The 12,867-nt window shown below is 40.1% G+C and overlaps 2 protein-coding genes across 2 annotated transcripts; one reads left to right on the forward strand and one right to left on the reverse strand.

The window, feature by feature from the left end:
• Nucleotides 1–970: 970 nt before the first annotated feature.
• On the forward strand, nucleotides 971–2,830 carry LOC116253168 (pentatricopeptide repeat-containing protein At1g08070, chloroplastic-like). The gene has a single exon (XM_031627944.1). It carries the CDS (start codon nucleotides 971–973, stop codon nucleotides 2,828–2,830), a length of 1,860 nt encoding a protein of 619 aa, XP_031483804.1.
• A 5-nt stretch (nucleotides 2,831–2,835) lies between these two features.
• On the reverse strand, nucleotides 2,836–11,756 carry LOC116253636 (coatomer subunit beta-1-like). The gene is made up of 4 exons (XM_031628567.1): nucleotides 9,380–11,756; nucleotides 4,741–5,250; nucleotides 4,468–4,553; nucleotides 2,836–3,429 (listed from the first exon to the last, which is right to left on the reverse strand). The coding sequence occupies exons 1-4, from the start codon at nucleotides 11,438–11,440 to the stop codon at nucleotides 3,228–3,230; spliced, it is 2,859 nt and encodes a 952-aa protein (XP_031484427.1). The 5' UTR covers nucleotides 11,441–11,756; the 3' UTR covers nucleotides 2,836–3,227.
• Nucleotides 11,757–12,867: the final 1,111 nt, after the last annotated feature.

Genomic DNA, 12,867 nt, shown 5'->3' on the forward strand with positions numbered 1-12,867 from the left:
ATTTGATGATCATGTATCTCTCATCCAAAATCAAGTATTATGTCGCGTGGCGATTGTGAGGTGTTGTTTTGATATTCTTTTTCTTCATTCTCTATTACGATTATTTTCTTAAGGCTGATATAATTTTGATTTTTTTTTAATGTCGATTAATTTTACATTGTCAACATTTTGATCTAGATTTGTACGTCCAAATGCCAATGTTTTTCTCAAAGTTTCATGAACAAACAATGGCATGAAATCTACCCTTCCATGTTTTTTTTTTGGATGGTAGAACGGGTTTTAAAATATGATTATCTCTGCTCTTTATTAGACTTTTTTCTAAATTCAACCAAAATCACGTAGACCTAAAACTTAAAATGACATTTTTTTTTCCTCATAGGAAAGAAAGTAACTTTTTTCTCCCTCAAAAGAGATCCAACAAGGTCCTATCTTGTACATTTTCAAAAATCATGTCCATGGTGGAAAAAAATCGACGAGCATAATGTCTAACAAGGATTTTCATTAAACATTGGGCTTATACAAAAAAAAAATTAATATATATGAGTTTATGGTTTCTTTATTTCCATCCAAATCTGCGAGCATCATGTCTAACAAGGATTTTCATTAAACGTTGGTGTTATACAAAGAAATTAATACGTATGATATTTGTGGATTTCTTCAATCCAGAAAAATCTTCCGGCCTCTCATAGAGCATCATCCTGTGCAATGAATTAGGCTGGTGGATTCTCCACCTCGAATGGAAAAATCCTCTGGCTTCTAACAGGACAGCGCCCGATGCAATGCATCATGCATGCTGTGATTGCATGAAACTCAAGATGGCCGGAGCTGTTTAGCTCCTCAACATTGTGATATGAAAGTTAAAATTTCTGTTTATTTTTCACGTTCTGCAAAGAAACCACCAGTCGTGAGACGGCAGGCGCATCGGCGTGGATCATGAATCTCTTGCATTCCAAAAGCGAGTGAGCTTTAAATGGAGCATGGCCTGAAAGTTGCCCGTTATGCTGCCTTAGATTCTGTGATTGCTTCTTCAGGACAATGCGTGCGCAAGAGCTCCCTCAGAGAGTTGCAGACAACTCACGGCCGCCTCATAAAGTCAGGACTAAGGGAACCCACTTCTCTGTGGAACAACCTTCTGAAGGGGTACACCGACTTTGAACGCCCGCAATTAGCACGCTTACTGTTTGATGAAATGCCCCAGAAAGATGCATTCTCCTGGAACATGGTCATCTCAGGTTTGGCTCGATGCGGATGGATTGAGGACGCTCGCCGATTGTTCGATGAGAACCCCACAAGGTGCACTATCTCATGGAACTGCATGATGTCCGCATACAATTCCAACGGACGCCAAGTCAACGTTCTCAAGCTGTTTGTGTGCATGCACCAAGAAGGATCCTCGAGAAGCAGATTCAGCTTTGCGACGGTTCTCAATGCCTGTGCTAAATTACCAGTCCGGCATTTCGGCGAGCAGGTTCATGCAGATATAATTCGAAATGGTTTGGCTTCGAACCACATTGTTGGTAGTGCACTCATCAGGGTTTATTCTGCATACAACATGCTGGGAGATGCATGCCAAGCATTTCAAGAGGCCAAGTACAGAGATGGAGTTCTCTGGACGTCCATCATATCAGCTCATGCCCAGAATGAGGATGGTGTCGCTGCACTCCATCTGTTCCAGATGATGGAGAAAGCAGGCCAGATTCCAAGCCAGCTCACATTTGCCAGCGTCATAGATTCATGTGCATCCTTGGCTGCATTGAAGCAGGGCATCCAAATACATGCACGTATACTGAAATCAGGCTACGGGCAGAAGAATTTGATAATCGCCACAGCTCTCATCAGTATGTATTCCAGATGTGGTTATTGGAATGAAGCTTCTCAGATATTTGATTCAATTCAAGAACCAGACACGATCATGTGGAATGCAGTAATTTGGGGGGCGGCCCTCAATGGGCAGGCTGCAATTGCAATGGATCAATTCAGACGAATGTCAGAAACTAAACTGGTCCCAAATCACAGTACATTCTCCGGCGTCCTCCTAGGTTGCACCTACGGAGGCTTGGTGGATGAAGGTATGGTCTTCTATAAGAAAATGACAGAGAACTACGGTCTGCAACCACTGCCGGACCATTGCGCTAGTATGATCAGTCTTTTAGGTCGGCATGGACAGCTTGATGAAGCCGTAAGCCTGATGCAGAGCGCCCCCTTCGAGCCCAACTCAGCAATGTGGGGTGCACTTTTGGGTGCTTCCGTTATACATCATAATCTAGAATGGGGTAAAAAGGCCGCTGAATCTCTGTTCCTAATGGAGCCACTAAATTCTACACCTTATGTGCAGCTGGCTAACATCTATGCTTCAGCTGGTATGTGGGCCGAAGCAGCTGAAATCAGGAAAGGAATGAAAAGCAAGGGAATAAAGAAGGTTCAGGGTTGCAGCTGGATTTATATCAGAAGCGAGGCCGTCTTGTTCACTGCAGGAGACAGATCCCATGCCAAATCTCCACAGATATATGACAAATTAAGAATGCTGAACGAGGAAATGAAGGCTGTTGGGTATGTGCCGGACAGGAGTCTGGTATTCCAAGATGTTGATGAGGGTGAGAAAGAGGAAATTCTTGCTCAACATAGCGAGAAGCTAGCATTAGCACTTGGGTTGCTTGAATTGTCTAGTGAATTGCCTCTGTGGATTGTCAACAACCAACGCATGTGTGCTAATTGCCACACTGCCTTCCAACTTATTTCAAAGATAAGCAAGAGGAAGATAACTGTGAGAGATACGAGCAGGTTCCACAATTTCGAAGATGGATCATGTTCATGTAGAAACTTTTGGTGAACGTGTGAGAAAATAAAATTACATATGACAAAAAATGTCTGCGAGCATAAAATGTCTTCCAAACATGTTCAATAAATGAAGCACTCGGTTCCCGATAGCTGATACAAACCTCTATATTACCTCATAAAGCATAAAACTACAACTAACCATATTGAACTAACAGAAAAGAAAATGGAATGGACAAGAGAACCGAGCCCTAGGAGGCCTCAAAACTCTCAAAAATCAGAAAAAAATGGCTGATTCAGGGAAGTATATGAATCAATTACTCTGCCGCTCCTGACGACAACAGAACACAATTACCTCGAGCAAAGGTGATGTAAACATGTCTGAAAGTGAAAAACTCCCATCACAAATTCATGACAGAAGTTCCACCGGGGCATATATATAAAGAACAGATTTAACCGCCTTTCTGCTTGAGAGTTATCTTGTCGCCTAGGCTAAGAGCAATTCCCTGTGTCTTGCTTCTGATTCTAATATACCCGGTCAGCTTACCATCCGACTGCTTCTCGACACTTACATTGACAAGAGCATCCTCGCCAAAGACACTCTTGGCATAGAGATTAGCTGCTAGGTACCCACAATCGCCCTCTAGTGCACACCTAAAATCAGCAATGACAACATATGTAATTGCTAAAAAATTTTATAGCTAAAGAGAAATCAATTGCAGTAAGCACGAGCACATTCAAATAGGAAAATTATCAGCATATAGCAATCATGATTCATTCATCTCAAACCCAAAAGCAGGTAAACCTAGAATGTTCTATTTCTTCCTACATGAATTTTACATAACGTGGACAGTTCTTGATGCATTCAATCCTTCTAAACTCAAAGCTGGTAATTTACATGCATTCATTCCCAACCATGCAAAGTAGTATAGTGACAGTAGCGTTGCGACATGTAGTGGGAGCTCATTTGGAGCTATTAGCATTTAGAAGTATAGAGCATAAGAACAAAGCGTCACATATTCATGACTCTCGGGACAAAAAGAGAAGCTTAAAAAACCCAAGAAAAAAATGATTAAATGTGGTAGGTGAGTGGGTAGGGGAATGTTAAAAGAAGAACACCAGAAAGATAGTTAAAAAAGCAGCACATGTTCACGACTCTAGGGCCAAAAAGACAGGCCTTAGACCTAAGAAAAGTTGTTGAATGTGGTCAACTAGGTGAGTGGGTAGGGGAATGTGCAAAGAAGAAAACACAATCATCCGTCATTAAAGATTTTCTGGCTGAAACAAGGGAATTCCTTCCATTGCAGTTCAACTTTTCTTTCCCTTTTCAAGGACGAGGAAAACTATCAACGTTTTCCCAGACATGCTGACCCACAGGGTGCACGTTTACCATGGGATGTTCTAGTGACCCTTTGCTATACCCGCCTAACCAGGTGCGCATAGCTTTTGCGGGCTTGCTAATCCATCATCACTGGGCTTATTGAAAGAACTGAACGAAAAAACAAGGAGTGATGACAACGGTAAAATAGTCTGCCGCAGTTCCCAACTGAAGAAGCAACATAACTTCCCCTTTATAAACTTGGCTGATAAGCAACCATGTTGCTCACGCCATGCTACTTTTCTTATACAGGAAACTCTGGTAACTCCGTCATTCTTCTAAACTTGCCATATGGTTCATAGAGATGAACTTACCGAGGTGTGAGGCATTTCATGTTTGTAGACTTAACAATGTGGTCAAGAAACTCTTTTTCGTCCTGAATTACAGTATTTACAGCCACCTGTTGCACAAAAAAATTGCCAATAATCAGAAAATGGTGATGATAAAGCACATATTTTAGCTGCATCAACCACTCGATTAGGTGGTTGCTACAACTCCGCCATGATTGGTAACCAAGTTGCAACCATGGAAACGAAAGAAATGGTTTCAAAAGTAACCTCATACAAACAAGAATATTGGAAACCTACCTTGTTTTCCCATTCAAATTCTGCCCACATTGTTCTGAATGCCACATCAGCACATGTAGCAGGAGATATGTAGTCCATGATATCAATATGAATGTCATTAAGGACAACAACAGTGCGATCAAGGACATTTGTTGTCTCATACACAATATTCCCAAATATGACACCAGTTTCAGTGGAAGAGACCTTTATATTAGCCCGGATCTGTTTGCTTGATTCAGGGGCCAAAGTATAATTTTGAGGACGCTCCACAAGTTTGAGGTCTCCCATTGTTGCCAGCTCCAAGCAAAGATTCTGCAGTGTCTCCTTTGTCCTATTTATAATTGTAACATCAAGAACAATGTCATACTGATGAACAGTAACATATGCTTCTGCATATACAGGGTCACTGAATCCAGTCAGTTGAAGAATGCGATTCAGTTTATTGGTATCATCTCCATCCTTGGTGAATTCACCTGTGGCCCTTTTCAGGTCATCCTGCACTTCGTCTTCCAATTCAAGTTGGCTCATGCCCTAGCAAAAGGAACAATAACTTAATTTTCATGATCATCATAGAAAATGAAGCACATCAAAGATAATTCATATCAAACAGCATCTATCACACAAAGATGCCGTAGATGTGATACGGATGTTTCATTTGACTACCTTACAATCAGACAGCATGCTTCACAAAAAATCTATCCCATAACCTCCCAAATCCATGTGATTCAAAGAACATTCATGATTCAAATAGAGATAGCATGATTCACTTCTCGATTTTAACATTTATCAGTTCTTCATAGTTGTAGTTCTAAGCGTTGTCACAAATACCATTCTCAGGTTTTTTTCTCAGCAAGTTTTTCCTCAGTCAGTAATAAGAAAATTTGTTTCTCCCAGGACAATCTCAGGAATTTAAAAAAATCTTTAAAATATAAAAAGAAAAAATATGAACTTTGAGTTTTCTACTAATTTTCTTACAAAAGTATTGGTAATAATTCAAAACGATTACTAAATTGCGAAAAGAAACCTCAAAAAAATCTAAAATATATTGGAAAATACTACCTCAAAAAACAGGAATAAAACGTGATACTTTCATTTTGACTCTTTTCAAAAATCATGCATTTCATCTTTTTTCGTTTTTTTTTAACCTTTTGTATATTTCAAAAGTTTTCCCAAAAAATTGCGGTTCTTTTGCCTGCATGTAACTGAACTGGACAAAATCTATTCCACATGGGCATAGGTGCAGAACTGGGTGCAGCCAAAAAGCACCAATGAAAGACATAGTTTTAAGCATAGACGAATCAATAATGATGAGGCAAGATCATGGAACAGATTGTGGTTACAGAATTAAATACTTAATGGTAGAGAAATCTCAAAAAAGCACCAATGGTGGACAAAGTTTTAAGCATAGATATTTTAATGATGATGAACCATGTCACACAGGTATCAGGTGCAGGTGCAGATGCAGCACCTGACTTGGGTGCAGCAAGGTTTTTTGAAGGGCCAGGTTACTTAGATTATGAGGCCAGACTACAACAGTACTTGTAAAATGTATCCAAGACACTAAGATGCAATAGCTGACAATTTTGCTTTAGTATCGGCTAAATAAAAAAGACAGTACTTTAAACTGAAAGTAGAAAAATCACCACATTTCACAACCACAAGTTATTAACCATAATATGAAAGAACAAACAAGTCAAATAAGGAGACAGTTATGCAACCAAAATTTTAATAACTAAGACAAATATTCTGATATAACTTATAAGTTAACAACGCACACCAAGATGATACCAAAAAAAACAATATTTACATTTCGTGGATAAAATTGGACTGGCTAAAATTTTTTAGAGCCTGATCTTCCCAAAGTAATATGCATTGGCTGTCTTTGTTACTTCTTGACAGTCTACAGATCTCTACATGAGTATCTTTTCATGTCAAGTTGTCAACCCTAATGTGGCACCCAAACAGAAAGATCATGTGACACAGGGTAGAAAGGTTTCCTATAAACATTTTCCAGAAGGGATCATCCCTTTCATCCCTCCTCAACAAGGGACACATCATTGCCTAGAAATTTCACGCATCCTCTTTTAGCTTTAGAAGCTTTTTACTTTTCCAAATACAAAGGGTTCTACAATTTTTTTCCCTTGATATTTTCACTTTGCAATAAACATGGAAGATTTTATCAAAGAAAAGTGATCTACTGGTAAAATTTTGCCAACAATCAAACAGGCCGTTAGGAATGATCAGAGTCCCTTATCCACATTCACTGATCAAGCTTTGAATGATTTTCTTAAGAACAAAAAGACCTTCAAACATAATTTAGTTTATGACAATTGTACCTTTTTGACAAATTAAATTACAAGTTATATATAAAAGACAAAATGGAAAGAACAAGAAAACATAGAAACTCAATTTTTCTTTTTAGTTTTACAAACAGAACTTACGTATCAACTGCACCAAATGTATAGGTAAACAAGAGAATTCAGAAAATAATCCAACGCAGGTCAGGTTACTGAAGGTGCAGTTGCACAAGTGAAATACGCCTCAAAAGAAGAGAAGATGCCAACTAAAGATGGCATCTGAAACAGAAAACGTGGAATGTAAGTTCATGGAAAGAAACAAAACTTTCGAACTCTATGCAAAGCATGACATTTTCATAGGTACCACATTCTTCAAATATTATTGCACCAAAGGTGCAACACAAATGCGGCCTTTTTCCTTAAAACTCCTGCATCAAAAAATTGTCCACAAAATAAAAGTCAATACAGCAGCACATTTAAATTATACACTCCCTTCGTGTGGGAAGCAGGACTTCTACTGACTGTCAGACAAAGGAATGCCATCTTGTAGCTCCCTTAGGCTGGATTACAGGCCTGGCAGGCATGGCTGAAAATAGTTTGAGGACAGGCTTACCCAGCTTGGTGACAGGTTGGTCCAGTTCAAGGCTGACAGATCAATTAGCTGATCAGTCATAACTCCAAGTTTAGTTAACGATGGATGTCATTTTTTTATCAATGGAATACTCATTAAACTCATGACCCCAAATAGGTCAATGATAGAATGAGCCCATATCATTGGTCATGCATGCATGTGCAGATATATAGTCATGCACAGACAAGATGCCTGCTTGACCCAATGTATGCATGTCTGTTATTGCTGGACCTTAAACCACGCTCAAACTTGAGAATCCAAGCTGCCTGACTCATTGTCCAAAATAAGATAATACCAATTACTGCTACGTTACAATATACAGCATTACAACCATATCATATAATCAAACAAAAAGTATAAAAAGAGATATCATGAAAATCTCACAAGATTATTATGAAAAGATCATCATTGTCATTGGTTTCTTATCTCCTTTTCCTTTTTTCCGATTTTTTTCTCACACTTCAGGAATAAAACTACAGCTCCAGAAATTGCCTTGCCAAGATGTTCTCAGGAAGCAATACTAGTACTGATGATTAAGGCAATGACAGACGGCCAACTCACTAAATGCTATATTGCAGCAGCATCTATGGGAGCTCACAATGCCAATAATTATCACTTTTCTTATAATATTCAGTGACAATGAGCAAGATCATTCTTTTAGATAAAGTTCACAGATTCTGGGATCAACTTCAAAAGCTGACCATTCTTAGATGGAGGGAAGCATAAACAATATTTCACAAAGGGTAACCTAGAAGACATAACCCCAAAATTGGTTTTGACTAAACTAACATTCTTTCATCTTAAAAAGTAAGTTTCCTTCCGAATACTCTAGCCAGTTCCCTCTTTTATAAGAGGCTATCGGCCATTGGGCACATTCATCTAAATAGTTAACTTGATGAGCTACTTTTGGGGTGCATGAGAAGGATAGGATCTACTCAGCAAAAGAGAGTTAGAATGCTTAAAGGGAGAGGGGGAGGGAGTTCACTGGAGCTCTTCCTAACTGGTTCTCAGGGCACTCCCCCAATGCTGCCCTACTAAAAGCACCTGATGACAACAAGCTCCTAACCCAAGGAAGCTTGGCCACTCAATAGTTGGTAAGCCAGTGTCCTTTATGCTTATCTAAGGATGAATCTATCAGTCATCTCTTTTCCCTCATGCATTTAAAGACAATGCATAAAAAAAGAGGAAATTTTCATATAATTAATTTTTACTTAATAATTATAAAAACCTTTCATATATAAAAAAATAATGAAGAGGGAAAAACATTTAAAATGTAGAAACAAATAAAAATGCAAAAGCAACTGAAAACATCAGAACACAACCCAATTTTGGAGGTGTCTTTAGATTTTACCTTGTAAATATATACTTTTTAAGATTTATAAGGAAATGTTAAAAATATTGGCTGTATGCCTGTATCTTTTACTAGGTTGCATAGAGGCATACAGGTATCATTCCATTACCTGATCTATGCATCAGCTGGATGACTAACTAGCACCAATTATGTAAAATAGAACGTACATAATCCTTCAAATGACATACCAAAATCATCTGGCCTATCTCTATCCATAAAGCAGGAAGCATACAATACGAAGTCATGCATGATAACTAATAATGAATTCTCGATTGTTTCACATGTGTGAGTGCCTTGGTGAGCCACGTTGTCGATTCAAGCCTCTATTGTTTCACATAACTTTAACATCCATAGAAGAAAAAACCTGCCAATAAGACTTACTTTTCTGCTCTTCAAGTGATAGAAGTCAATGAGGTCATCTGGCTGAGCATGTGATATTTGAGCCTTTGCTTTTATCTCCTCTGCTTCACGGAACTGCTTATCGGAAAGCATCTGTACAAAACTTTGCCGGCATGATTGCAACCATATCTTTCTTACCTCATTGCCAGTGTTACATAATATCCTCAAGCAGAAGACAATTCGATCACGAGAATCATTGTCAATAGGGTGAGCAAGAAAAGAGGAATCACCAAGCTGCAAAAGGGAAACCAAGATAAGCATAACCCCGGCAGATGCTTTGTTGACTTCTGCTTTCGAGGAATGCACCTCCTCCAGTCTCAGAATAAGCTTAGTCAACGTACAGGCCACAACAGCAGCAAGGAAAAAATCACCACTAAGAATCAACGATCTCAAGTTCCCAATTGAAGCCAGTGATCCTTGGACAAGGGTAGGTGACACAGTGGCAGTTTCAGAAGCAGCACTTTGTGTGGCATAGGTTCCATCGGCTAGAATAGCGGGCCTTCTGGAAGAGGCTGTAACAGCAGTTGCCTGCTGTGGCTTAGAGGAGGCGGCCCCTTGGGAATCAGCATTCTCCCCTTCATCTGCCACCGAGAAGAAAGGGAGATCACCCAGACACTGTTTAATTGTTGAAATGCCATTTTCAACCTCCGATGCAGAGAGACAATACTCGCCAATGATCCAAAGGGCACACGAGCAAACTCTAGATGAACGAATCTGATAGAACGTATCCAAAAGCCTAGTAATTATTGATACTCTAAGTTTCGGATTTGTTTCGATGATCTCCCGCACAAACACAACCACATCCATTGCAGAGGCGACATTGTTATCGCCTAAGAAATCCATCAGAAGATGCACGACAGTACTGGCCACTTCTGGGAACTTAATTGCACATGAATGAATTGCTTGAACTAGCATCTGCCGGTATTCCCCATTCTTCTCCAGCTCGACGCTCTGTGTCTTCACAACTTCTTTCTTAAGGGTGAGAACGACCTCATCCACGTTTCTAGGGGTGATCAACTCAAGCACAATGTCAAGTGTTTTCCTCCGAATGTCCAAATTAGGGCTAGAGAGCGCTCTCAGTATGTCCATAATCATATCGATCATGACTTCTTTATGAGATACCTTAAGCTCGTTCAGCCGATCGAGAATAATAAGCTTCACATTATTATCGCTTTGAGAGAGAAGAAGCTGGCAATAGGTATTTGCAGCCGCTCTAATAGCGGTGGGTGCTGAAGATAGTGAAACAAGCGTACCAGCACACTCGTAGACCACAGCTGCTGAGGGTGCATTCAAAAGAGAGATAATGATCTTAATGTACCTGCCTTTTTCTCCAGGATTGGATCTGCAGACCTTGCGGATCAATTCTAGGACTACCATTTGAAGCAATTCCCCCCAATTTGGTACGTTATCGAGGTGAGTCAAGAGGTAATTGACTGCTCGATCTTGGGCGCACGTGAACAGCATGAGGAAAGCATTCCTCTTGGCAGACGCATCTTGCTCCGTCGTCAACAAGCGTTCAATGCTCTCGGGAGCATCCACGAGCAATTGATCCCCTTGAGGAAGTTTGTACACCGACATGATCGCCAAGATTGCATTCCTGCGAACAAACGGATGGCGATGCTCCAGATTCGCCAGGATGGAAGGGATCAACGGCTCGATAAGTTCGGCTTCGTTCAGACGACACAGGAACCGAAGGGCAACCCCGCGGATGTACTCATTCGGATGCTGCAGATTGTTCCTCAAGTTTTGGCAGATCAGGATCATTTCGGGAAGGATCTTTCCCTTGGCGTCGGTCTTGTCAATGATCTCCAGGTACAGAAGCAGGAGCTTCTGCACCGTGTGATCTTCCGACGGCAGGACGTACCGGACAATCGTGATGAAGAGCTGAGGCAGGGTCTCGCCATTCAGCAATAGCATGATTGACTTCTTCAGGGCGTCGATCTTCGCCTCGACGTCATTGCCCTCCAGAGCGGTTTTGATCTCGTTCGCAAGGGCTGGAGCCCCGCTATCAAAGTGGACGAGGAGGCTGCACGACTTCTCCATCTTTTCCTGCACACCCTAACCCCAGCCTGATGAATCCTACAAAGAATGCCGTAGATCTGATACAGAAACCCTAGTTCTTTCGCCGAACCACTGAACGTCGGAAACTAGAGACCAAGAGGGAGTAAAGGAGGAAAACAGCAGACGGGCAACGGGGGCATGGAGCTCGCTCCTCCGCTCATCGAAATTCACGGAAATCGGTCGGAGATTTTCAACACCTCCGACGAGAAATCGTCGGCGAGATCTGAACAGAAGGAGTGGCGAGGGAGGAAGAGAAGGGCGAACTGCAATGGGAACAAACGGAGGCAGAAGTTTTTATTTTGCCCTTCCAGTTATCCAAAACACCAAACCGCGCCTCATGAAACACAAAACACCAAACCGCGGATCGGTTCCAGTTAACACCGAATCCGAATCTCCACTCCCGAGGCCCGCAGAGATCCGTTTGTCCACCCGAAACCCGACATGGGCACTAAAGTCCATTGGATCTGGATCTGATGGGGATAACCCAGTTATAATCAGATCTAGATCTAACTAACTTGAAGTGTGACATACGCATGCATTTGGACTTGGATTTAGGTCCAATTGTATAGCAAGGTGCAATATGTGAACTGCAATATAATCCATCTGTGAATTAAAAAGGTTATAGATGAAATTTGCATGTTTTTTCTCATAGAAAAATGTTGAAAAGTTTTCTTAATTAGAAAAACCTAACTCATTATATTTTCTTTGCCGTAATCAAGGTCGATGAAGCTTATATGTTCTGTGGGGAATCTTGAGTTAGAATCAGTTTAGTTGTTAACAAACTTTGAATTACTAAAATTTTGCAAATAGTTTTGACATTGCAAGAAATGGCATCAGTACTGACGCTAAGAAAATAAAATTACTCATGTTTGATTCTCACCGACACAATTGAGGAAATGTATGTTAGCAGAAGTCGCATTACTTGTCAAATAATGTAACACTAACTAGTCGCTGAGCCTGATCAGGATTTAGATACATTTTTATGAACTAAGTCCTTACTAAGATGATTCCCATTGAAAATGTATTGATCAGACAGTCTTAAGCACTACAAGGAAAATCATATAACAAGGTAACACTAGTTCGCAATAATAAGGTTTAGTTGCGAAAACTATGTAAAAGCACCTCAATATAATTTACAATATTGTCATGTATGTATGTCATTAGAGGTTGTTTGGTAGCAAATGCTTTTTGTCATTGTCTTTTGAACCTATGGATAGATTCATTGAATACTAAAACTATTGTTTTACAAATATGTTTTAATTTTGAAATTGATTTACAAACCACCCTTTAGCTTTTCTTTATATGGGTTTTTGATGTATTTAGGCTGCATATTTCTAAATAATTTCACTAAATGAATGACATTATTATAAGCAATGGTAGAGCTAAAATTATTGGCTAAAGGGCACTGT

The sequence above is a fragment of the Nymphaea colorata genome, chromosome 4, assembly GCF_008831285.2.
Source record: "Nymphaea colorata isolate Beijing-Zhang1983 chromosome 4, ASM883128v2, whole genome shotgun sequence".
Classification (NCBI taxonomy): domain Eukaryota; kingdom Viridiplantae; phylum Streptophyta; class Magnoliopsida; order Nymphaeales; family Nymphaeaceae; genus Nymphaea; species Nymphaea colorata.

What these genes read in the sequence shown, in the direction of transcription:
- LOC116253168 (XM_031627944.1), top strand. Translation starts at nt 971, where the DNA reads ATGGAGCATGGCCTGAAAGTTGCCCGTTATGCTGCCTTAGATTCTGTG.
- LOC116253636 (XM_031628567.1), bottom strand. Translation starts at nt 11,440, where the DNA reads ATGGAGAAGTCGTGCAGCCTCCTCGTCCACTTTGATAGCGGGGCTCCA. An exon ending in AATTTGAATGGGAAAACAAG is followed by an intron (nt 4,554 to 4,740) that starts GTAGGTTTCCAA and finishes TTTGTGCAACAG; the next exon opens with GTGGCTGTAAATACTGTAAT. An exon ending in ATGAAATGCCTCACACCTCG is followed by an intron (nt 3,430 to 4,467) that starts GTAAGTTCATCT and finishes TGCTGATTTTAG; the next exon opens with GTGTGCACTAGAGGGCGATT.